Below are 23,900 nucleotides of genomic sequence, written 5' to 3'. Positions count from 1 at the left end.
TCTCCTCTCTGGGGTTGCCACAGCATTCTCCTTGCAAATATTCTGTCACTTTAACAGTGTATTCTGTACTTCTTTAGGGGTGAACTTCCAAGCCACTGGAGCAGAGAATTTCCCCAAATCCTGGCCCATTTTCTCCCATGCTATGCATGTCTATTCATCCTTGGGGGCAGATCTCTGAATGACCTCCCTAGAAATCTCTGTCCTGATTCTCAACATGGTTTGGGGCCCACTGAATAGACCTGGCAGACCTGGCAACAAGAACATGCTTTCCTTAACATACAAAGGGAATTCAGAACTCTCAAAAGCTCTTGTAACAGGCTGCAGGGAGGAAAAAGGGGTGAAAAGCTGGGGAAAGTCATCCTTCCCTGTTCTCCCTGCAGGGCAACACTGATCATCAAGTGACCCTCAAAGTTATCATGTCATGAAGTGGCATCCCACAGTACAGCAACAAAGCAAAAATCAAATCCTGATTGCTCTCCCTGCCCTGAAAACCCCCCATGAGGAGCATCTATGGCAAAATACAGAGAGTTAGGCATCACACCCACTGAACAGACCAAGCAATATTGTGACTACTCCAATACAGAAAATGCTTGGATCAAACCTGTTTCCAGCCTGTTCTGGGCAGATCTGTGGTTATCTCACTCTGTGCCCCACACTGGGGCTGAATTAAGGCTGTCCTGGTTTAGGAAACTCCAAACTGAAAACTCTGACTGAAACTCCAAACCAGGCTGCCCATCACTTGCTCCCTCTTCCTCTCTCCCTCTTTTCTGCATCAGGATGGAAAGGAGAACTGGAAATACACAAAATATTATAAGAAGAATTTCCTGGAAAAAGCAATGAGATAAGAAAAGGAACAGTAATAGCAACCATATTAAATAACAAAATGGATACAAACAAGAGAGAGAGCTTCACATGGAAAAATGCCCACCATGGAGCCCAATCCCACCCACTGCCACTTCAACCCTGCCCCAAAAATTAACTCTGTCCTGGCTGGAACAGGACAATAATTCAAACATATCGCCACAAATTAACAATGAGTATAATAAAGAATCATAATAAACACAAAACAGTATTTTAGCATTTTTTATTACAGTTTTAGCTAATTGTAGTACATAGATTATAACAGGTTTTTGTACCAAGAACTAGTAACTTTTGCTATCAACTATAAAGCTCTGCAAATTCAAAAGTATTTTTACTCCTAATATAAAAACCATCACAACACAGTAAAAGAAAAAGAACTGTGGCCAGTTCAGCAAGCCACCAAACAGAATTTACCTTTTGTCCCCAAGCCTTCCTGCTACTCATATTTTTCTTTTACCAGCAGCTTTTCTGAGCAAAGTAGTCTTGCTTTTCATGCCTTAGCACAAAACCATCCATTTCAAGACCATCCCAAGAGAAGTGAAGGGGAACTAGACCTTCAGAGACATCAGGCACACAAAGAACAACTGTCCCAAAGGCTTGGGAAGAAGCAGTAATTAATTACCTAAAATGGCTAGTGCCATAAACTTGATTTTTCCCATTAAATGCCAAAACAACATAGAAAAATATTTCTCCTGTTGAATTTTTAGATCAATTACTTTTTTTTTTGCTTAATAATAACATGAAATGCTTTATCCTGAACAAATATTTTAATAGATATGTAAATATTCCAAAGAAATAATTTCACAGATGGTGACCAAACAGCACTAAATAAATGGACAATGTGCTCTTGTTCCCATGCTAAAAATAGAGGAAAAAAACCCAATATACACAGTGAGAGTGACAAGTACAACCAGGCCCCTGTGCAGACATTTCATATTTCACAGTTTTTCTTCAAGTACAGGCTCATGGTAATAGAAATAAATAAGGTGTTGTGGAGTGTTCTCTGACAGTGCTGCTACATTACCTTGGTCCTACACCTTCTTTTGAAAAAGCAATTCAACAATTTAGAAGTACATGTCTTTCCATCCAAGTTTTATATGCAGAGATTTGACCAAATGGGATTTGACTCTTCTGTGCATACAAAAAGGTTCTCATTTTCACTTTTGTAAAGGTTAGGGAAGGTCAAATGAGTCGTGTCAAAGTTTGTTTGAAAGAGAGAGCTGGAGATCCCCAGCTACAATGCAGGATTTTACTTCACATTTTTAGAAAGATTCAAACATAAAACAGCAGTTTCAGGTAGGTAAAAATTTCAGTTGATATTTATATTTCATCTAGCCACTGAAGCACCACTGGAATTATACATTAGCTGTAAAAATTCTATTATTTTTTTCACAGGAACATTAACAAAATTATAAAAGTCACAGCTGCACCTGAGCTCAAAGAGCCAAAAGAAGTTGCAATTCTATCTATTTGTTTATTAGCTGCTCAGATAAGGATGTTTTGTGATAGAACAGATGAAGAAATCTGATTGCTGGCTTTATCAGGAGCAGCAAACAACCCAGGGTGTGTCACTGCTTGTCCTGTTAGCCACCAGCTGGGCACTTGTGTTGATTATTGATTGTTTGCTGCAAACACAACACAAGGAATGATCTGCAGCACAAGCCCAGCCAAGCTAAAAACAGCCTCCTTTGCTACCAGGATTAAAAAAGTGATAAAAGAAAACAGAGTCTCTCCTGAAGTAATACTGCTGACTCTATCCTGGAGCAAGAACTTAAAATACAGTTTGCATTGATCCTGTCAGGAACAGGTCACTTTTAAAAACACAAGTGTGCTAATATATATTTTTACTACATGTAACAGTTTACAATGCCCTAAAAATAGTATGAAAATACTTACTAGGAATTATAGAATTTCTCATCCTTTGGATATAGGAAACATCCATGCATAGAAAACTACTCTTTGGAGTTTATCTCCTTCAACAATAAAATCAGCCTTACTGAAGTTGATTTGGCTACAATAAAGCCAGAAAGTAGAAGCAGTGATTTGTGATGGCCTACAAGAAATTATTCAAAGTTAGCTGCAATAGAATAAGAGATTTTAGGAAAACAATAACCCTCAAGGTTAAATCTAAAAGAAATAATGCCTGTCATGTAACATACAGTGTGCCTCTCACACACTGAGGCATCTCCTCTTCTTTCTTTTGCTAAGACACAAGGCATGCTTGAATTTTCATTTGATATTCTGCAGAGGCCAAGGAAATCCTCTGCTGTGAGCAGAGACAGAGAAAGGGCTGCTGGTCTCACACACACATGTAAACACTGCAATATTTATAAAATTAACCTTGCAGGGGTGCAGCCTTAGTGAGGTGACTGTTACCTGGCACTGAACAAGGTATCACTGGCAGCTGTTTATTTCTAAATGGAATACAAAGTTAAAAGCAGGGAGCTAATAAGGTGTATTAAAAAAATATTATTATCTACTGCATATCAGGCTAGAAAACTTTCAATGACTATTTTGTATCCCTAATAGGAAATTTAAAATAACCTCAAGAAAAGAAGGACTAAAGAAAATGGAAGTCAAATGTGTATAATATATAAAAATACCAACTAACTACATGTTATGAAATACATCTCACAAGATGTTACCACAAAACAGTCCCACATTAAACTCCACAGCAAGCTCCAGATCAAATGGAGGCAAGAGGCATCCTTTTGTCCTCCACTACTGCAATCCAGCTCCAGGAGGTCTCCTGTGAGGCAGGGGGTAAAATCATCTACAAACAAGACAGGAAAATACCATTTCAGATCAGCAGTCTTCTCACATTAAGAAACCTGAAAGAACTGCACACATTTTATAAGTCACAAGTAAACAATGACTTCATCATGAGATTAAGAAACCTGGTTAAACTATTTCAAAGACTTCTTCATAATTCTTACCAGGATATATTGTATTGACTTTCTGGGAAAATTTTATATGTATACACACACACCACCACACTGTTTAGTTTGACTCCAAGCCATCTAACTTTGCAAACAGCAGTTAACCCTTATAAATTAAAATTCAGACTGAAACCTATGGAAACCCATCTCATTAACATTTTTCCAGAACTTCTTAATACCAAGCACATTAGAGAGCAGCTAAAGGAGAAGCCCTTTAAGTGGCTGTTTGAGCATCTTACCCAAGACTTTACACATGATGCCCATGAACTGCACTGCTGTCACCTTCTCCACTTTGCATCTGCATCTGCATCTGGGCCTGCATTCTTGCAATCATCTCCTGCATGCGACGCAGCTGGAAAAGCAGCACAGAGGAATTCTGGAGCTCAGAAGATAATTCTTCACTGTCACCACTCTAATCCTTATTTTTATTAAAGAGGGATCACATATCTGCATTTTCTTTATCTGACAGGTAATGTATTCAGGTTATGGCATCTTCTTTTACTGCTCTTCATCACTGAAGAGGCTAGCATTTATTGACTGAAATAAACAGGCTTTATTATTGTACTGTGGGAATTGACTGAAATAAATAGGCTTTATTATTGTACTGTGGGATGGGATTTTTAAGCATCTCTAAGTGGAAGTCTCTGATGTTACAGGTATAAAAATTATGGTTCTGAAATACTGAACAAACATTTACACTTACTAAAGTTTATCAGAAAAAAAAAAAAAGCAGGCTGGTTATGTCCCTCCAAACTACTCCTGTACCTGTCATCCAAAAACAATTGTCAGGATTATTCCCCAAGTCCCTTGCTAGGCATGACTAGGTGGAAGAAAGTATTACAGGCAAACCATCCAGTGAGACACAAGCATGACTACACTTGGCTGAAGCTCAGTTTTAGAGTATTGCATTTTAGACTAACAGACTATGTTAGAAGTGGCTTTTTAAATTGAAATCAACCATCTATGAATCCCATCAACCATGACCTCATGTTTGTGTGGTAGATTCCCATTCATCCTGCCATCTGTGATCATGTCAGACCCTTTCCCTTCTGTCACCCACTTCTCAACAAGGCTATTAATCTCATCTACCCTAGCACAGGACCTGCTTCAGGTCTCCACTTCAGCCTTTCTGCCCACATTTTGCTTTTCATTGCACTTTTTCTAGTCTTGCCTATCTATAACCTTTATAGGTTAGAGGAACAGGAAAAGCAGCATTAGATCTGTGCATTATAAATTTGTAACAGTGGCAGAATGAGAATTTCTGTTTCATTTTTTATTTCTGACTGTTTTTACCATCATCCTCTCTTTTGCTGCAGAGCTGAACTGACTTTGTCCCAATCTGCAGCTGTTAACTGCAGAACCCTTATTCCCATGAGGATGTCTCTCCTTGCCCACACTGTGTGTGTTACATCCACTGCTGATCACTAAAATGGAATCATGTTTTACCACATTCCACTTGTCCCAAAAAACCCCTCTCCTCAGTCTCCTCTCGCCTCTTCTCATTCTGCTTTCTTAGTGAACCTTAAATAACCTTATATTGGCATATAACTGCTTTTCCTTTATGAATTACCAAGATCATATAAATGTTTGCTCTAAAGTAGCAACAAAAGAACAAAAATTCTCCCATTACGAAAATATAAAGTTCTGTCATCTTACTTCTGCTTCCTTCTCAAGCAGAATCTGGTCTTTATTCACTTCTTCATCTTCTATTTTCCTAAAATAATATTAATATTGTTAGAAACATAAAATCATTAAGGTTAGAAAAACCTTCTAAGATGGCTGAGTCCAAGCATTAACCCACCACTGTGTTCACCACTAAACCATGTCCCCCACTGTCACTGTCATATTTTCTGAAAAATCCCTTTGCCAGGATTCTTCTCTGGGGAAGCTGAGAAGCCTCAAAAAAGAATGAAAACAATAATTATCTGATTGCTTCTCCTGTGTTTGCTGCTTTGGAATGTGGTCTGGAGATTGTTTACCAACAGGTGCATGTTTGATTGGCTTCCTGTAAATTGTTTTTAGTTAATGACCAATCACCATCAGTTGTGTCAGACTCTGAAGAATCAATCACAAGGTTTCATTATCACTCTTCTTAAACTTTCTGATATGTCCTTTCTCTTTTTTTAGTGTAGTTTTAGTATAGCATATAATATAGTATAATATAGTATAGTATAATATAGTATAATAGTATAATATAGTATAGTATAATATAGTATAGTATAATATAGTATAGTAGGATATAGTATAGTAGGATATAGTATAGTAGGATATAGTATAGTAGGATATAGTATAGTAGGATATAATATAGTAGGATATAATATAGTAGGATATAATATAGTAGGATATAGTAGGATATAGTATGATATATGATATTATATGATATATGACAATGTAGTGTAATATAGTGTAATATAGTGTAATATAGTGTAATATAGTGTAATATAGTGTAATATAGTGTAATATAGTGTAATATAGTGTAATATAGCGTAATATAGCGTAATATAGCGTAATATAGCGTAATATAGCGTAATATAGCATAGTGTAATATAGCATAGTGTAATATAGCATAGTGTAATATAGCATAGTGTAATATAGCATAGTGTAATATAACACCCTCTCTGTAAAGAAATTTCCCCTAATATCAATCTAAGGCTCCCTGGTGCAACCTGTGGCTGTTTCCTGTTATTGCATCACTTGTTACTTGGGAGAAGTGACTGCCTTCCCCATACCTGGCTTTATTCAAGATTTCCTACCACTTTACTAATAGCTTTCTCCTTCTCCATGTCACAACAGGGAGGATCTACTAATGGAGCTAATCAAGCAAGTGCCATCAAACATGTCAAGCAAACAAATTGGTGTTTGTTAAAAAGTTAACAGAGAAATACTTTGTAAAAAAAATCCCGTGTAAATAAAAAAAAAATTACTGTAAATAAACCCTGTGCAAATAAATACATTGTAAAAAAATCTGCTGTGCCCCAAAACCTCTGAGATCATCAGTGAGCACAGTCAACAAACACCTACTGTAAGCACTCCTGGTAGCAGAAGTGCAAGCTTGAAATAAATTCACATGAAATTTACCCTCACTTATTGTAAACGTTCTAGTACCATTTCAGAAATGGGAAAGCAAATGGGCCACTTAACTAGAAAATAAACAAAACATGTTTTAGTTTCACATACCCAACTTAACAGGAACTTGAAATCCTCTAAAAATTGGATGACCTTAGGTCACATTACCTCTAAGGCCTTTGTACACACCTGTTGGATAAGAGGTGCCAGAACTTGGGAAGTTTGGGGACTTTTACCTTGAATTTCAGAAAGCAGGATTTAAAATCAGGAGAGAAGAGCATTTTATATTGCTTCTAGGCCAATGCTACAGGCAGAAAACTCTAAAAGGAAAACTCCTTTTGCTGAAAACTGACCAGACATGTTACAAAATGTCTGTTAACAGCTTGATGGGGAAACTTTTGCAAAATGCCCCAAAAACCCCAAAAAGTGCAATTTGGAGCCCCTCTAGTGGCTGTAAGAAGAGATGCAGCTGAAACATCTAAACCAGGAATCGTGCAGTTACCCTCAAGCCCTCCCCAGCTCATCTTTACAGCCCCTGCTATTGTATTTAAAAATGGGGTGGATTGCCCAGTTCTCTTTCCAGGAAAGCTGTGCCCTATCCAAGGCAGCTCAAAACACGGCCAACAGTCTGTGACTGCTACTATTTATGTATGTCATGTTTAATAAAGCAAAATTGCAAAAAATTTGATCATCTCTTTTGAAAGGCCCCATCCAAATATTCTGGTTGTTAATTCTGAAAAAAAGCCCACACTCTTTTTAAGATATCAGCTCTGATCTAATTAGCAGATTTTTTTAAGACAACATTTATCATAGACATCTGTCCTACTTAGTACCTTCAACATTCCAACCCAACTGTGTTTAAGCCTGCCTCAGATCAAAGCACAGATCTATTCCCACAATTCCCTAACTCCACCACCATCACTTCAGATTTACCAAATATTTTTTGCTACACTCTTTGTAACCTGCTCTATAGAACTTGATGTTGACTGGAGTTACAGAGCTTGCCCTTGTCTACCAAATCCTAAGCAATGCAATGGTAGGTGAGACACAGAGAGAGCAAAATACAAATTCAGAAAAGGAAAAAACAACATGGAACCATGAGATAACAACCTGCTGCCTCGTTTGAGCCTCTCAGAGCGGAAATTCTCATAGTGAAGATCCTGGGTCACCTCCTGAAGGTCCTGCATGTGGGTGCTGGAGGAAGCACAGGGATTAAAAGATAAAACATCCTCGTGTCACATCAGTTTGCTTAAGCAACTCTCACATTCAGCACTGTCTTGGATCAACGTGCTCAGCATGCACACCCACTTAGCAGACTAATTTCAAACTAATTTCAGTTCAATTGGTGCAATAAAGGACACAGAGAGGTCACCTCAGCCCTGAGACTGCCCTGACAGAAGCTGCACTCCTGGGTGAGGCCTTTGAGGAATCTGAGCAGGCAAGACAGAGTAGCAAAGACCAGGAAAAAAAACAACCAGGGGCTTTTCAGGTCTGCTCCCTTGCAAATGTATCTACTTATAGATATATTGAAATAGATATATTGAAATCAGCACTACCTGGTTTATGTTCCAGGGGATCTGAGTAGTAATACAACACTACATTGGACAAAATAATCAGCAAAATCATTATTTTCACAGAATCACTGAGTAATTCAGATCAGAGAGCACCTGTGGATCCTGGGTGGTCCAACCTCTGACTAGGCCCAGCTCAGCTAGGTCAAGGCTGCTCATGGCATTCTCCACACAAATTCTCAATGTGCCCAGGGATTACAGAACTGCTGCAAACCCTCAGTGCAGTGCTTGATTATCTTGGTGATTATTTTGTAAACTACCACTTAATTGGAATGTTCTAACTTACATTAACATGGTCCTCAGCTTCAGGAAGTCATTATGCTCTGGATTCTCCACTTCAACTACACCCCAGGGGTAGAGCCGACCTCTGACTTTTTTACCTTTTGCTTCAATGAGTTGATTGGACCCCACCACACAAAATGGAATGCTGGCCTGAAAGCCAAAAGTGAAAAAGTGACTTATAATGAACCAGGACAAACAACTCCAGGAACAACTCTTGTTCTGCTCAGCACTGCATATGGTAATAAGTTCATAATTATTTTAAATTAAAGGTGTAAAATAAATAAAAGGAACTTCTGCCACCATCTTCCAAGCTGGAAGCCTGGGCAGAGACACAGTGACTCACTCCAGGTTGCACTGCAGGTCCTGTCCTAAAGCCATCTGAGCAGTCTGAAAAAATACAATATATTATCCATGTATATAAACTATTAAACCAGTCACACCTTCAGGAGTCTGGTCTGCTCTTTAAAATCTTCATCCTCATCTGATTCAGCATCAGGCAGGTGATAAATTTTGATGCCATGCTCTTCTATTTCATCCAGAATCTGAGATATGCAATAAAAGAAATTGATATAATGTACATGGAGAATCAGTACTTTTAAATCTTAACATAAAATTACTTAATACACAATCTCTTAAGAAATCTGGATTTATCTTATTGATCCAAATTGCTCAGCAAGCATTTGGTTTTAAATACCATATTTCTTCATGATATTCAACAACTACTTCCCATGGACTTTCATACAAACAAGTGTTCACAAAACCACCATCCTTTGTGGAAACTGTGCTATGTCAAACCTTTGCAATTTTTTTTGCAATAATAAAGGTGTTAACTCAGAAGTTATACTTGCTTTCTACAGTTTAACCTCCTTGCTCTCACCTCTGAATTACTACTGGGGGGGTAGGGGTGGGTTAGTTTGAAAAACTGAGATATAAACACTACAAATACCTTTTTCCTCATGATTGACAGTAATGCTATCTGCACCAGGAATCCATCTACCATAGACCCCAAATTTTGCTCTTTAAAAAAGAATAATCTTTATTTCTGCAGAATCCTAGCACCCTAGACATACCTACTAGAGTATACCATATAAAAAGTCTTTATTTTTAATCCAGATTGGGTGAGATAACTATAAGGATTTTCAGAATAACTGACAAGAATCATAAAGTTTTCAATGCAAGAGCTAAGACTGGAGCATGCCTTTGACAAGTTAATTCTAACACTTCTTTCTAAACTTCAGAGCTGTTATTAGCTCATGGTGTTTTGTTGAATCCCACCTCCTCCCAGCAAATACAGCATCAAGCCCTGCATGCCTGGATGTGTTAAAAGGTCTTTCCTCTGGAAGACAGTGCTGGAATACTTTAGAAGGAATGACATAAGGGAAGAAAAACAACCTCACAATCAGAAACATCTCTGAAAATCCCACTTTTTAACCACCAGAATTCTGACTGGTTAAAAACCCCAAATATAATATGTACATTCTATATGCAGATACTATCTCAGCTTTGGGACTGATTAAACAGGTAACAGAGCAATTACCATCAGCAAAGGTATTTAAATATTTTTCCAAAGTTTCAAAATTCACTAAATCTAATTGTAAATGTAGCTAGACTGCCATTTAGCAAACAACATTCTAAGGACAATTTCTCATTTAAATACATGACAAAATATTTTACAGGATATCAAACTCCATATTAAGTGATGCTACACTGTGCATGAGATTATATTTTCCTCAGCTAGGACAGAGCAAGGTTAATGAGAATGCCCCTCTCTTCAGCCACCACACTGCCACAACCACATTTCTGCAAGCCAGGAAAACACTCACCCTTTTCTTTAGTCTCTCTCGCTCCTTCAGAGAAAGTGTATCAGCTTTTGCAATGACTGGTACAATATTTACTTTGTTGTGTATGGCCTTCATAAACTCAACATCCAGAGGCTTAAGGCTAAAATTAAAATATGGAAAATTTTTATTTATTTTTACTCTAAATTACCAATTTATTTTCACTCCAACATAAATATCTCTCTTTAAACAGAAAGAAAGAAGACAGACAATTAATGTCAGCAGTTATAGCAGTTGCATAACTGATTCTGAAAACTTAAGTCAACAAGCACAAACCAACTCTCTAAAATAAAATAATGGGGAATAAAAATGACAGAGAAACACCTACCCATGACCAAAAGGTGAAATGAAATAGAAACAGCAATGAACTCGATTATCTATGATATGTCTTCTGTTCAATCCACTCTCATCATGCAGGTATCGCTCAAACTGCTCATCAATGTAAGAGATTATGGTCTTAAAGCTGTAAAACAAACACAGATTTGAGGAATCACACAACATAAGGACTCTTTCAAAGGTAATATTAAACCACTAAGATAGCCTGCTGATGAACCAGTCTTCTGTTGGACAAAAATTCATTTACTGATTCTATAGAACAGGAAAAATAGAAGAGCACATCTTAAAATTTTATTGGAATTCTAGAATAAAAAAAATAAGCATAGGTACTATGTATATTACATATGTATACAAAGATAATATATACATAACCCAGCCTCAGTTCTACAACAAATTTCTCTTGGGTTAGTGTTTATATCTTGATTAACATTAACCACACATTTTCAAGATATTTTAAGGTTCTTGTTGCAAACTGATTTCAAATCATAAATGGTTTGTGTTGGAAGGGACCTTTAAAGATCACCTATTTCCAAGCTACTGTCATGGACACCTTCCATTAGTGCAGGGTTCTCTTGAACACTTTCAGGGATGGGGCAGCCACAGCTTCTCTGGGCAACTGTGCCAGGGGCCTCAACACCATCCCTGGAAAAAAGTCTCTGCTACATCCAACCTAAATCTACTTTCAGTTTCAAGCCATTGTCCCTTGCTCTGCTGCTGCAGGCCCTGGTATTAACTCTCTTTCCATGTTTCCTGTGAGCCCCTTTGATATATTTCAAGTCCTCAGTAAGGTCTCCCTGGATCTTCTCTTTTTCAGATGGAACCCCAACTCTCCCAGCCTCTCTTTACTGCTGTTTTAGCCCTTGGATCATTCTTGTGATCCTCCTGTGCACCTGCCCCAACAGGTCCATGTCTGGCACGTGTTAGAGCCCAGAGCTGAATGCAGATCCCACAGGAGTGGGGCAGAACTCCCTCCCTCAGCCTGCTGGCCACACTGCTTTTGACACAGCCTGGGACACTGATGGCTTGCAGGGACTGCCCTGTTCATATCCAGTTGTTTTTATCCACCAGTGTCCTGATTCTGATCTACAGGAGGGGACAACTCCAAAGAGGAGCAACTTATTGCAGTGTGCTGAGCCCTGGCTTTTATTTAGTGGACACTGCTCATGCCTAGAGAGCACCTCAGGCAAGGAGGAGAAAAGCAGAGCAACAGGCACCATGGCCATTCCAGCTGCAGCTGAACCACTGCCACAACCTGCGCCACAAACAGCTGCCCCTACACTGAAGAAGAAATCCAAGACCACCAAGACCAAATCAGTTTGCTTAGTGAAGGATGAAGAGGAAGCAGCAGGAAGAGGCAGGGCCAGAGATAATGCCCCAATTGCTACCTTTGGTGAGCTGCAAGATATGTGAAAAGATTTCAGCTGCCATTTGGGGGAGACCCTGGCAACCTGGCTGCTCTGGTACCAAGACATGGTGGCCCACCATGTGGAACCAGATCATAGGGAAGCCAAGCAACTGGGATCCCTGTCCTGGGCTGTGGGCATTGACAGGGGGACTGGGAAGAGGACAGAAACTCTCAGCTCTGGTGGTCACTTGGTGACAAGGGGATTGGGAAGAGGACAGAAACTCTCAGCTCTGGTGGTCACTTGGTGACAAGGGGATTGGGAAGAGGACAGAAACTCTCAGCTCTGGGGGTGACTTGGTGACAAGGGGATTGGGAAGAGGACAGAAACTCTCAGCTCTGGTGGTCACTTGGTGACAAGGGGATTGGGAAGAGGACAGAAACTCTCAGCTCTGGTGGTGACTTCTGTCAAATGTGAGGGAAAGGCATTGTCTCAAGGATGATCTAATGGTGTGACCAGGCAGGTGGAAGGCCATGGATGAAGGTATGCAGTACCTGAGAGAATTAGCTGTGCTGGAGGCAATCTAAAGGGGTCCAAATAACCATCAGTCCCCTGTAGATCCATATGAGGTCCACTGTACACCATCCACGTGGCAGAAGTTTGTACAGAGCACAGCACTGCTGTGTGTCAACTCATTGGTGTTGTTGTCAATGCAAGAAGGAGAGCAAACAGTGCTTCAGGTGACCCAACTCTGGCAACATCAACATAACTTTTTTTCTTCCCTAGCACCCTGCACCTCAGCTGTGGAAAGACTGTCCAAGATTAAGAACAGGTATAAAAAACTAGAGAGGAAATGTTCCATACTCCACCAGTATGGGCCAGTCTCTGCTCTGGGAGCAAACAGCCCCATCCTCAAGAGACAGGATGTATACTGTGTGGTAACCTGTGGTTTTACCTACATGGCCACAGAAAAGACATCAGGAAGTGGATGGAAAACCCACCACTGCCTCAGCAGCAGGGGTGCAGGAGTTGAGAGGAAGTACAACCACCACAGGAAGCTCTTCAAGCATAAATGCAGCTCCAGCTTCCAGTGGGCATGTCCTCAGACAGAATAGAAGGGCTGATGTTACTCCTGAAGTGGAAGGCTTCAGAACACTTGCAGTACATTGATGGCATCATCATGTCAAGAAACATGACAGAGGAAGTTTTTGAGCAAGGGGAGAAGATAATCCAGACCTTCCTGAAGGTTGGTTTTGCCATAAAACAAAGTAAGGTCAAGGGATCTGCTCAGGAAATCTGGATTTTAGGAGTAAAATGGCAAAATAGGCATTGTCAGACTCCAGTGGATGTGGTCAATAAAACAGCAGCTCTGTCCCCAGTGAGCAGCAGGAATGAAGCTCAGGCTGTCCCAGGTGCTGTGGGCTTTTGTAAGGTGCATATTCCAGAGTACAGTCAGATTGTAGGGCCTCTCTATCATGTGGCCCAGAAGAAGAATGAATTCAAGTGGGATCCTGAACAACAACAAGCTCTTGAACAAATGAAACAGGATATTGCTCATGCAGTACCCCTTGGGCTCACAGGACAGGACATGTGGCCTTGAAGCTGAATTTCACTTCATTGGGAAATTTAATTTCCAAAATTATGGGGAAAGGCAGAGGTTGCCTTGAGGTTCAGGGGTCTGAGAGATGTGGGAAAAGGGATTACCACTGAAAACTGATTTGACCTCAAGATTAGATCTCAATATTTACTATTAAGTAAATTTGTAAAAAGAAAAAAAAACTAAACAAACAAACATCCAAAAACTAAGTCAATGAAAAGCATTTAAAAATTAGGCACAGAATCTGAGAATGCTCAAGTGAATGTGGACAAGATTTAGGAGTGAGTTTTTGCTTGCACTGAAGAGTAGGTGATTTACTTTCTCAGAGTATTCTTGAGAATCAAGGTCACTTTCACTTAAAGTTCTTTCAAGCAAAATGGAAGTTAACAGAGAAAAAAAAGTGCAACAAAATTAATTTCAAGTTGTGTCGCAGTTATCGATGCCTCTTCACACGTATTGGAATTAATTCATAACACCAAAACCAAACTTCTACAAAATTAGAAAACCAAAAACCCCAGCATTTCACAGCCACACAGCACAGCCCCACCCTCCAGGAGAGCTAAGCAATCCCAGTGATTCCCCCAGAGGGATGAAGAGATAGATGCTCTGTGGGCACGTACCAGTCGCGGCAGTTGATGGCATCCCCGTAGCCCGGGGTATCCACCACCGTCAGCCGCAGCTTCACGCCCCTCTCCTCGATCTCAACCGTGGAGGCCTCGATCTGCACCGTGCGCTCAATCTTGTCTGCAAAACAACAACTGCACCCTGCACCTCCAGTCTGAGAGCCTGGCACCCTGAGATAGCTCAGATTAAACTGCAGAATTCAACTGCAGAAATATTATTCCATCCATTGCATTCTAAGGCCTGGTAACAAAAAGGCTCAGTACATCAATTCCTTCAGTGTTATTGGAGGACTGAGTATGAGATTTCACACTTAAAAATAATCTAGAAATTAAGGCAAAAGGGACTGAGACAAAACCATCAGTAATGGGAGAACAATATAAAATTATATGTAATGGATTTTTTTCCTAAGGTTGGAAGTTCTAAGTATCCTCAGCTAACATGATAAAATCATTAAAGCAAGTCATTCAACAGGTAGCAAAAGGAGAAAAATTGCATCTTTTATTTTATTGCCATGTCCTCTTTGCTGAGTTATTGCATACAACAAAAATAGGATAAGGAAATGAAGAAGAATAGGAAGAAGTGAAGTTCTCATTCACTAAATATCAATCTAAAGTAAATGAAAAAAGGTGCAAACTTAGGCATTCATATGCAAAAATATGCAAACATATGCAAAAATAAGGCATAAACAATTCATATGTTTACAATTGCAACATATTAAAAACGAAATAAATTCTCTGTTTTAGTTGATTGTTTCTCTTCCTGTGACACAAAGACTGTTTTTAAGCAAAAGAAGGGACCAAATTTCTAGGTGTTCATATGAATACACCCAAGGACTAAATAACAAAGACCTGATAGACATCCTGGGTGCAGAGGAAAATGGATTTATCACACAGTTCAAGTGTCAAGAAATGCATTAGAAACTACTGGAGCTAGAAATCACAGATAAATGCATTCAACTCCAAAAACCATTGAGCAAAGATGTATTTACCAGCAGCTCCTGGGATTATCCTTTCTGGGTAGAGATCTGTCAGGAAGAGGCTGTTTATTAATGTAGATTTTCCTAATCCAGATTCACCTGTGATTCAATATAAAGATAAATTCAACATATTTACATAAATAATTTCAAGAATATCTGACAGTATTATCTGACTAGAGATTTTTTCATATTTCTTTCAAAGTAAGAATTTACATATTTTTCATTTTGGATTAGCCAAGTTCACACAAAAAGGTTGAAAAGCAATTTTTACATCTTGCCTTTGTAATTCACTTTCCCAGAGCTCACTGATGATCTGTAATTAATGCTGCTAATCAAGTGGAGTTGTGACCCATTTAGATTTAAGATTTTCCATTTCATGTCTCCTGATTTTTTAAGACAAGCTTTTCTGTTATCAGTTATCAGAATGTGAAATATCATAACCAGTTTGAAGTTATATCCTGTCAAGGCTTTATCATCAATTTAAGCAATGAAAAATGCATTGCTGAACTTCTGTACAGCCAGGCAACATAAAGTGGATTTATTTCTGTTTTTTAAGCCAATATGGCACTGAGCAATTTTTTTGATACTGATGAACTTGGGGATTACCAAATTGTACCATAAGTTTATTTTTGTTCTAGAGATACTGATGGTCATGAGGAAAATTTAGACTCATTAAAGATCAAGATTTTAATCAGAACAAATGTTTATAGCATAAAAAAGAGTAGCAACTTGAAATGTTCCATACTTGAGCTCACTGAAGAGATCTTTTTCTAGAATTTTAGTTTTATTTCAGGTGTTGATAGCATTAAATCTAAAAAAATGTTAAAAAATGATGGGCCACAGAATCTCTGAGTAACACTGCAATATGAATCTGACAAAAATATCTGAACAACAGAAAAAAAGACAGAAATTGTTTTGGAATTAAAGAAGAGTTGCCAGTTTTTAATGCCTTACAGAATGCAGCTTTGAAGATCAGATTGTGCCAGTCCAGCCTGCACCAGTGAGGGTGACAGGCACCCAGAGTAACTCAACAGTCACATGGAATCATTTCAGCAAAATCAGAAAAGTGTGATTTCATCCAATGCCACATTCCACTGTCTCAGTAAGGGTAAATATTACACATGAACCAAATCAGTTTTCATAGTCCCTCTCAATGATTATATTGGCTGCAGTGGTTTAGTGACTCTAAAGTGAAAAAAATGTTTAGATGAAGTCATAGCTTAATAATGAGAAGGAACAGAAAAATAAACACAAGTGACTGGGATTTCTTTGGGAGCAACACAGCCAAGCAGCCAAATTCTTATAAACTCCAGCTCATATTTTCAGATACCACAGTAAACAATAGCAGGAAAAAAAAAACATAACCAAAAGCTGTGTAAAAAAGCAAAATCATTAATTAGGATTCTTTCAGCACAGGAAGCTTTTAAAATATTATCCTGCTCAGAAATGAAGGAGGATGGCAACTTAATGAAAAATGATAGTTCAAAACAGGCCCTGTGACACAGCCCACAAGAGAACATCCTTAAACTCCATGCATATTTGAAGAGAAAGCATTCACATTCCAAACTGCTGAAATAATCAACAATTTAAAGCACAGTTTATTTTATCTTACATCAGCTGCCTCCCTCTGCTAGTGTATCTTAAAATACCACTCCAAATTTTCAATGAAATCATTTTTTTCCAAGTCCTCTTCCCTTAGTTTTTATTTATCCCTTAAAATACTGGCAGGCAACAACAGCAAAGTTCCACTTCACTCCAGCATGGGTGGATTAATTCTCTTTCTGTTACTCTTACACCACATCATTTCCCCTCTATTTCTATTTTACAAGAGACAAGAAACAACTGTTGGTCTATATAATTTGACATTGCTCTCTTCCAGAACTGTTTTATGTGGCAGAATTTGCAATTAGAATTCAAAGAGATCTGGAAGTTTAGTTTAGTTACAGCAGACAAAGCAGATCTTTTCTTTCTCAAAACTGTTCACACTTGTAAGATCACTGAACAGTAACTTCTGAAGAGTTAGAGGAGACAGAATAATTTGAAGCAGCTACTTAGAGTTTGGTTTTACTCTTAGATTTTATGAGCTACTCTTTATGGCATCATGCAAATCACATACAGCAAAAAATACAATAAAATTCTAGGAAGGCAAAGATGAGGGCAAACTCTGTACAACACTGCAGAACAAAATCCAGAAGTAGGACAAAAGCAGTGCTAGGGCTGTCATTTGGTAAAACTAATGAAAGGTTTGAGGACAGACTCTCCCTGTAACTACTGAAATCCAAAACCATTAAGAAGTTCAACACCTCCTATCATCATCACTATCTCACCTCTCCTGCTCATTCCCACTGTGATCTCTCTTAGGCAAATCTAGCACATTAATGGGATTTATTTCTTGTGCTGCCAGGTAATGAAGAGCCTAATTCTATCAGGGTACTTTTTGTGAAAGCCTGTTTAAAAGCAAGAATTACAGAGTTCAAACACCAAAACTCACAAGTTGTGGCTCACAAACAGAAAGACAGAGAAGATACCCAAGCCTGATTTGGGAATCTATTTAATTTTCAACAATAGCAACCAATTTCTCAAAGGATCAAGGTATTTCTGCAGACAGCAGATTTTTTACCAACACAGAGTCCCAATGAATTATCAAATAGAACAACACTTCAGGTCACAACTGCTAACATAAAACCATGATCAAAGTAAAATTAACAGCTCAGATCAAAACCAAATGGTTCCATTCTCAGTCCTTCTCCCTCTTTTACAAGAGAATTTGGAAGGGTTGAAAAGACTAGAGTTCAGATTGTTTTGAACTCAAGAAGCAGAAACAACATTTGAAATAGAATGAGTCTCTTAATCAAAACACACAAATGAACTAAGACAGTATTCAAATGCAAAACCAGTTTTAAACTACATTTTAAATGGAGTGCTGGAATCCTGTAAGACAGGGGAGAAGGGAAGGGAAGGGAAGGGAAGGGAAGGGAAGGGAAGGGAAGGGAAGGGAAGGGAAGGGAAGGGAAGGGAAGGGAAGGGAAGGGAAGGGAAGGGAAGGGAAGGGAAGGGAAGGGAAGGGAAGGGAAGGGAAGGGAAGGGGGATTGCTGGAGTGCACAATAAAATTTATCCACCCACAAACTTATTAATGTATTCAAGCATGATTTCAATGTGGTAAACAACTGCTGCAAGAAGCAACAAAATACAAAAGAAAGCTAAATGTAACAGGAAAGGAAAGTTTCTGATGCAAGCTGAAGCCTTAGAACAGTGCAAATAACATTTGTTTTAACTTCAAATTCCCTGTGAGCAAGCACTAATTGTGAGAAAAACCATAAAATTGCTCCTTACCAACCACCATCAGAGTAAATTCAAACCCCTTTTTCACAGACTTTCGGTGAACCTGATTGGGAAGGTTTGCAAATCCAACATAGCCAGGAGTTTCTGGATTGGTAAATTGAGCAGGCTGTTGCTAAAAATGAAATAAAATAAGACTAAAATAAGACTTAAAAAATAAAATAAGACTACAATAAGCAAGCACTCAAGACTTAGTAGTTTGTAGAACTGCTTTCCTCAGTTAAGTCAAAAGGTTTGAAGTTATGTGACAGAGAGGAAACTACTCAGAGGTTCCTACTACTCAAGAGTTTCACAAAGAAGGGCAGAACAACTACATTGACCTAGAGCTTAAGAAACACTTGTTCAGATATCCAGCTAAGCTTCACTTGTTCAGATATCCAGCTAAGATCACTTTAAGTAAAACAGAAAGAAAATCCCAAACAATTCTTTATCTCAGTATGACAAAGTATGAATTGTGGGCATTAATCACTTTTTGAACAGTCTTCACACACAGTTAAAATAAAATAGTTTTCTATGGGCTTGAAGAAAAAGATGAGCATTCCTGATCCTTTTTTAGCACATCCAAAGGAAAAGCCTGAGCAAGTTGTGCAGTGAAAGCCATCTGCTGGAAGTGCTCTTCAGAGAGCTCTCTTCAAGTGTGGGGAAGGGGGATTTACACAATAGAATGCTCACTGCTATAGACATGGCAGAGAAATCTTTCCATCTCTTAGTTCCCTCTTCAAACACATCACTCAAGCACCCTTTATCACTCATTTCTTTCCAATAAACCAACATGGGTGTTTTACCCAACATAGCAAATGCTGGGGGCCAAGAATTAGATGAATCCCAGCATGACAATAATATTTTAGGTTATAATATTTGAAATCAAGGGTTTTATTGGAAAACCAGTTGATTCTATTAGTAAAGAAAGAAATTAAAACTAAACCACCATTTTCTTAAATGATGCCTGCTCAAAACAAAATTGCAGAAAGGTTTCAGTGAAGAGGCACCAGGGAGGTTTTATACAACTCTGACCAAAATGAAATCCTTCCAGGAGCATTAGTTAACTGCAGAGATTTATGCTTGCATGAAACTACTTTAATCTATGTCTTACATCACTCATCTTTCAATATTGTGTCTCAGTAGGCAGTAGATTTTGAATACCCTTCATCATCAAACAGATGCAAGTTGCACAATTTGTCATTGAAGATTAATATTTAAAAAGAAAAATATGTATTTCTCATTGTTACATTAGAAGACAGAAATGTTATTCTTACCTTGGACATTTTTAGGCAAGGACAGGAAAAAATCTGAAAAAAATAATAATGTTTTTCAGCTTATTAAAAATTGTATGAGGAAAAAATTCACCTACAAAGCAGTGTAATATCTGCTGTTGCACAGTAAATTGAAAAAGGAGCATCCCTGACTGGATGCCCAGACTCTGAAACAGTGTGAACTTCTTCACAGAGCACAAGTATTTGACTCTTCTGTACTAACAAGGGGCAGAATTTTCAGCTACCATTGCTCCTATAAATGGAGCCAGACAAGAAATTCAAGCAACATCAATGTGGGGTGCTGAAGGCAGCAGATGTGTGACAAACCATTCTGAAGCCCTCAAAGTCCACATCCTTTCTGGAAACTCACCAAACCAAAGTTGCTAAAAAACACCTTGCTCTTTAGAGAAAACAGTTTCTTCAAAGCCAAAAAAAATAAACCAAACCTAACTCATGTATTATTTTTCTTTTCAAGCCTCTTTCTCCTCAACATTTCCATCCACGCTTGAGTGTTTTGTAAAGAGCTCACAGCTTCAAAATGAAACTTTTTCTCTTCCTCTTTTATCTAGATGCTTGCAAACTCAGTCATTCCACCTCCTGTTTACCAATATAAAATTTTCATATGTAGCTGCATGTAAAAGATGAAACAGGCACAAAAAAAATGTTTAAAGATTTCTTATCTAACATTTCTGTACAAAGAGTCTCTTAACCAAGACTCACCAACCACTAACTTGCATGATTTCAGGAGATCATGTGATTTACTGTGGCAACATAAAAATGCCTGCATATGCTGTGATAAAGAGGTCAATTCCCCTTTCCAGTCCCTCCCTTGGCTCACATTCTTACCACAAGGTATCAGTTCCCACTCCCAAAGCCCTCAGCCACCTCTTACCTAGCTCACTCACACTTTATTTCCATGGATTTGAAGTTATCACTACCTGATTCTTTCCATCCTCCAAGGAGATTTTGTCAGCAAGGTCACCTTTGTGTGAAATTACACAAAACTGCTTCAGTTTGCAGCAGCCTTCAGTCTGTTCCTCCCAGCAAAGAGACATCTTGGAATCAAAACAAACTGCCCAGACTTAGACAGCAGAAGCCCAACTTTTTTGTCTCAGGCACAAGGTAAAGTTGTTCCAGTGTGGGAATGATTTCCAGGATTTTCTTCTCAAAGCTACCATATAGGTGTGTTTGTTTACACGATTTTAACCTCATTAGGGTTTGATGGGAGTTACAGACTGACAATGTTAAACACTGAAGCAATTTGGTGTCCTTTCTCATGAAGCCAATTTTGCTGAGAAAAATCTGGCACCCTGATTACTGACACAAAATAAAAACTGGATAGCATGCTTCTCAAGTGAAACTGCAAGATAAAAATAAAATCTAGTGTCTGTAACATCTGTATTTCAGGCCACAAACCAGTCTATGAGCTATGATGGATGCAGCTAGTGAAGAACTTATCCGTGAGCCTGTTATCATGTAAGATTGCTCTGATAGCAACTCTTCCTTCCAAGAGTGTTTCCTGCCCAGTGATGTCATTGATTCCTGCTTAAGCATTCTCCAAGAGAGGTTTTCAATGCCAAACAAAACCAGATCCTGCTGGAACACAGAGGAACATTCTTTTAATTTGTGAGACTTGTCTGTCACCCAACTACTTCTCAGAGGCGGGCTAAGAGCAGAGGAAAGTTTCTCACAGCTCCTGAGGAAACGAAGCAGCGAGCAGAGTTATGCAGACGGCTACAGCTACATTATATTTTAACATAGAGAACAAGCACAGAAACTTTTCACGAATGTTTCCCACAGCGTTCCCGCCAGGTCTGAGCGCTCCCACACAGGCGGGAGCACACCCGAGCCCGAAGGCCAAGGCCCGCAAACCCGAGCCAAGGGCATCGCACGGGGGGCTTGGGGCTGAGGTCGGGGTTCGGGTGCCTCGAAGCAGCCCAGACTTTCCTCGGGAGCTGGTCGGACATGTTCCTCACCCTCCGGTCTCTACAGCGAGGCTGGAGTTTTCTACGAGAGCACGTTCAGAAGCGAGTGCCTTGCCCGCCGTGGGAGGGGCCCCGGCCCGGGGGTCCCATGGCGGCCACACGAGCACCAGGTCCCGCGCTGGGAGAGCGGCCAGGGCGCCTCACACCTCCCGGGCACCGCATCGCCCATCGTCCCGCTCCCTCCGCACCAGCATCACCCCACCTCAACCAAACCCCTCAGGTTCGGGGGTCCGTCTGGAAAAGGACAGACCCCTTCCCAGCGCTGCTGCCCGCCGTGTCCCCCTCACGCCCGGTGGGACCCCGCGCTCCCGGGGCGGGGCAGGGCCCCTCCCTCACCTCAGCGCCTCCCGCAGCCGCCGGCCCCGAGCTCCGCTCCCGCGCGCGCACGGCCGGCCGAGGGGGCGGGGCCGCCCCGCCTCAGGCCCCGCCCCCCGGGCGGTGCGGGGCCCCGCGCGCACGCGCGCGCCCCGTCCCCATAGCAACCCGCTGGGAGGGGGCGGGGCCGCCCGCATGTTGTAGGTCACGCACATCCCCTCTGCTGTACCAAGATGGCGGTCGGGCCGTCGGCCTCGTACCCAGCATAGGCTTCGCTGCGGGCCGACTAGAGGTAACGCCGGGCCCGGCGCGGGAGGGCGGGGGCGGGAGCGCCTCCGGTGAGCGGGAGGAAGGCGCGGGCCCGGCGCCGCGGCCGGGCTCCTTCCTTTGCCTGCAGCAAGATGGCGGCAGCGGCGAGAAGGGCGGCGGGCGGGATGTGCACGGAGCGCCCGGCCCCGCTCTATGGTCGCGGCCGCTGCCATTGGCGCAGCGCGGGCCACGTGCCGCCCGCGCACCCCGCACCGAGCCGGGGTTCCGGGGCTCCGCTCCGCCGGCAGCGCCGCCGGGCCGCCCGCGAGCGGACAAAAGCCGTGAGTCACGTCCCGCTTCCTTCCCCTGCGGCGCACCGGCCGGGGCTGCGCCCGCGCCGCGCTAAGGGGATGCGGCTGAGGGAGCGGTCACTGCTCCCCCCCCGCCTTCGACCTGCCCTGTGCCCCCGGGCCCGCACGGCTGCGGGCTCCCCAAGGGCAGCGGTCTCCATTCCCAGCGCTCCCCAAGCTGAGGATGCGCCACAGGCCGCGGTGGGGGAGGGTTGTGGCCTCACCTGTGACACTGCAGGTAGCGTCAGCCGCCTCTGGGCATGATAGCAGCGGAAATTCAGCTTCTGCTGACCTGCTCTCTATGCCTGCAGTGTGGTTTTATTTCGGGTTATTTATAGACCGGGATGATCCAGCAGCCCTGAAGAGGGTTAAGCACCGGGGCACTGATGATTCTTGAGCTATAGCTGAAATGGCACATGATAAATAGCATTTCCCATGATGGCTTTCCCCAGCAGTAGGGGAGGTTTCATAACTGGGAGGCATAATTTCTTCCAGTGAGAGACAAGAAGCAGGAGAGGAGGTTGTTCTGGGAGTATTGGTAATCTAGAGATCAGTTAACTTGTAAGATAAGGCAAGAGCTTTGAATTCACTAAATTTAGAATTTAAAACATTCTCAGTTCTGTGCTTGTGAAGTTAAGATTAGTGACATTCAGTCCCAAGGTGTTTGAAAGAGTAATTTCTCATCTTAGCCTGTTGTGTAATGGCAGAGAAAAAAAACTGCACACTCATATGTGCTGCATTGCTTTATCACATCTCTTCTGTTCAGTAAGGTAGGTGAAGAATCTGTCTGGTGATTTAGTCTCCATTTTTCCTACTGGTTCTATTCTGACAACTGTCTTCAGTTAGATGACAACAAATAGCAGATTTGTGTTGGGTTTTTTTTTCCCCCCAAACCTGAATTGAAAGTGGTGTTTCATGTGTTATTTCATATGTGGGCTGGGCATCCCTCTCTGTGCTAAAGGAATATAAATCAGA

General features: G+C 40.8%; 2 protein-coding genes across 6 annotated transcripts in view; one reads left to right on the top strand and one right to left on the bottom strand.

The window, feature by feature from the left end:
• Positions 1–1,067: 1,067 nt before the first annotated feature.
• On the bottom strand, positions 1,068–23,173 carry SEPTIN2 (septin 2). Of its 4 annotated transcripts, none has more exons than XM_077183712.1 (14): positions 22,348–22,414; positions 21,443–21,619; positions 20,030–20,062; positions 18,768–18,888; positions 15,446–15,532; positions 14,454–14,577; positions 10,886–11,020; positions 10,543–10,660; positions 9,160–9,261; positions 8,724–8,869; positions 7,977–8,060; positions 5,457–5,514; positions 4,040–4,152; positions 1,068–3,634 (listed from the first exon to the last, which is right to left on the bottom strand). In XM_077183712.1, exons 2-13 carry the CDS (start codon positions 21,578–21,580, stop codon positions 4,048–4,050), a joined length of 1,251 nt encoding a protein of 416 aa, XP_077039827.1. In that variant the 5' UTR covers positions 21,581–21,619; positions 22,348–22,414; the 3' UTR covers positions 1,068–3,634; positions 4,040–4,047. The 4 variants fall into 4 exon arrangements, with proteins under 4 accessions (XP_077039827.1, XP_077039826.1, XP_077039828.1 ...); XM_077183711.1 differs by having other exon boundaries at positions 21,443–21,622; positions 22,348–22,397; XM_077183713.1 differs by lacking the exons at positions 21,443–21,619; positions 22,348–22,414 and adding an exon at positions 23,150–23,173.
• The window catches only part of HDLBP (high density lipoprotein binding protein), a 39,090-nt gene continuing 37,669 nt past the window's right edge, over positions 22,480–23,900 (top strand). The window contains exon 1 of one of the 2 annotated variants that reach the window (XM_054638861.2): positions 22,480–22,618. The gene's annotated coding sequence lies outside the window, so the exon portion shown is untranslated. Of the gene's footprint in view, positions 22,619–22,847; positions 22,917–23,900 lie in introns of those variants that run through there. The other variant, XM_077183710.1, reaches the window with a different exon arrangement.

The sequence above is a fragment of the Agelaius phoeniceus genome, chromosome 10 (assembly GCF_051311805.1).
Source record: "Agelaius phoeniceus isolate bAgePho1 chromosome 10, bAgePho1.hap1, whole genome shotgun sequence".
NCBI classification, from domain to species: Eukaryota; Metazoa; Chordata; class Aves; order Passeriformes; family Icteridae; genus Agelaius; species Agelaius phoeniceus.
This window is presented reverse-complemented; position numbering and strand designations above follow the sequence as displayed.

Excerpts from the sequence above, each read along its gene's own strand:
- SEPTIN2 (XM_077183712.1), bottom strand. The coding sequence starts at position 21,580 with ATGCTTAAGCAGGAATCAATGACATCACTGGGCAGGAAACACTCTTGG. Across the intron at positions 8,870-9,159 it reads AGCAGACCAGACTCCTGAAG|GCCAGCATTCCATTTTGTGT; the intron begins GTGTGACTGGTT and ends TTTGGCTTTCAG. Across the intron at positions 8,061-8,723 it reads AAGCTGAGGACCATGTTAAT|CACCCACATGCAGGACCTTC; the intron begins GTAAGTTAGAAC and ends TGCTTCCTCCAG.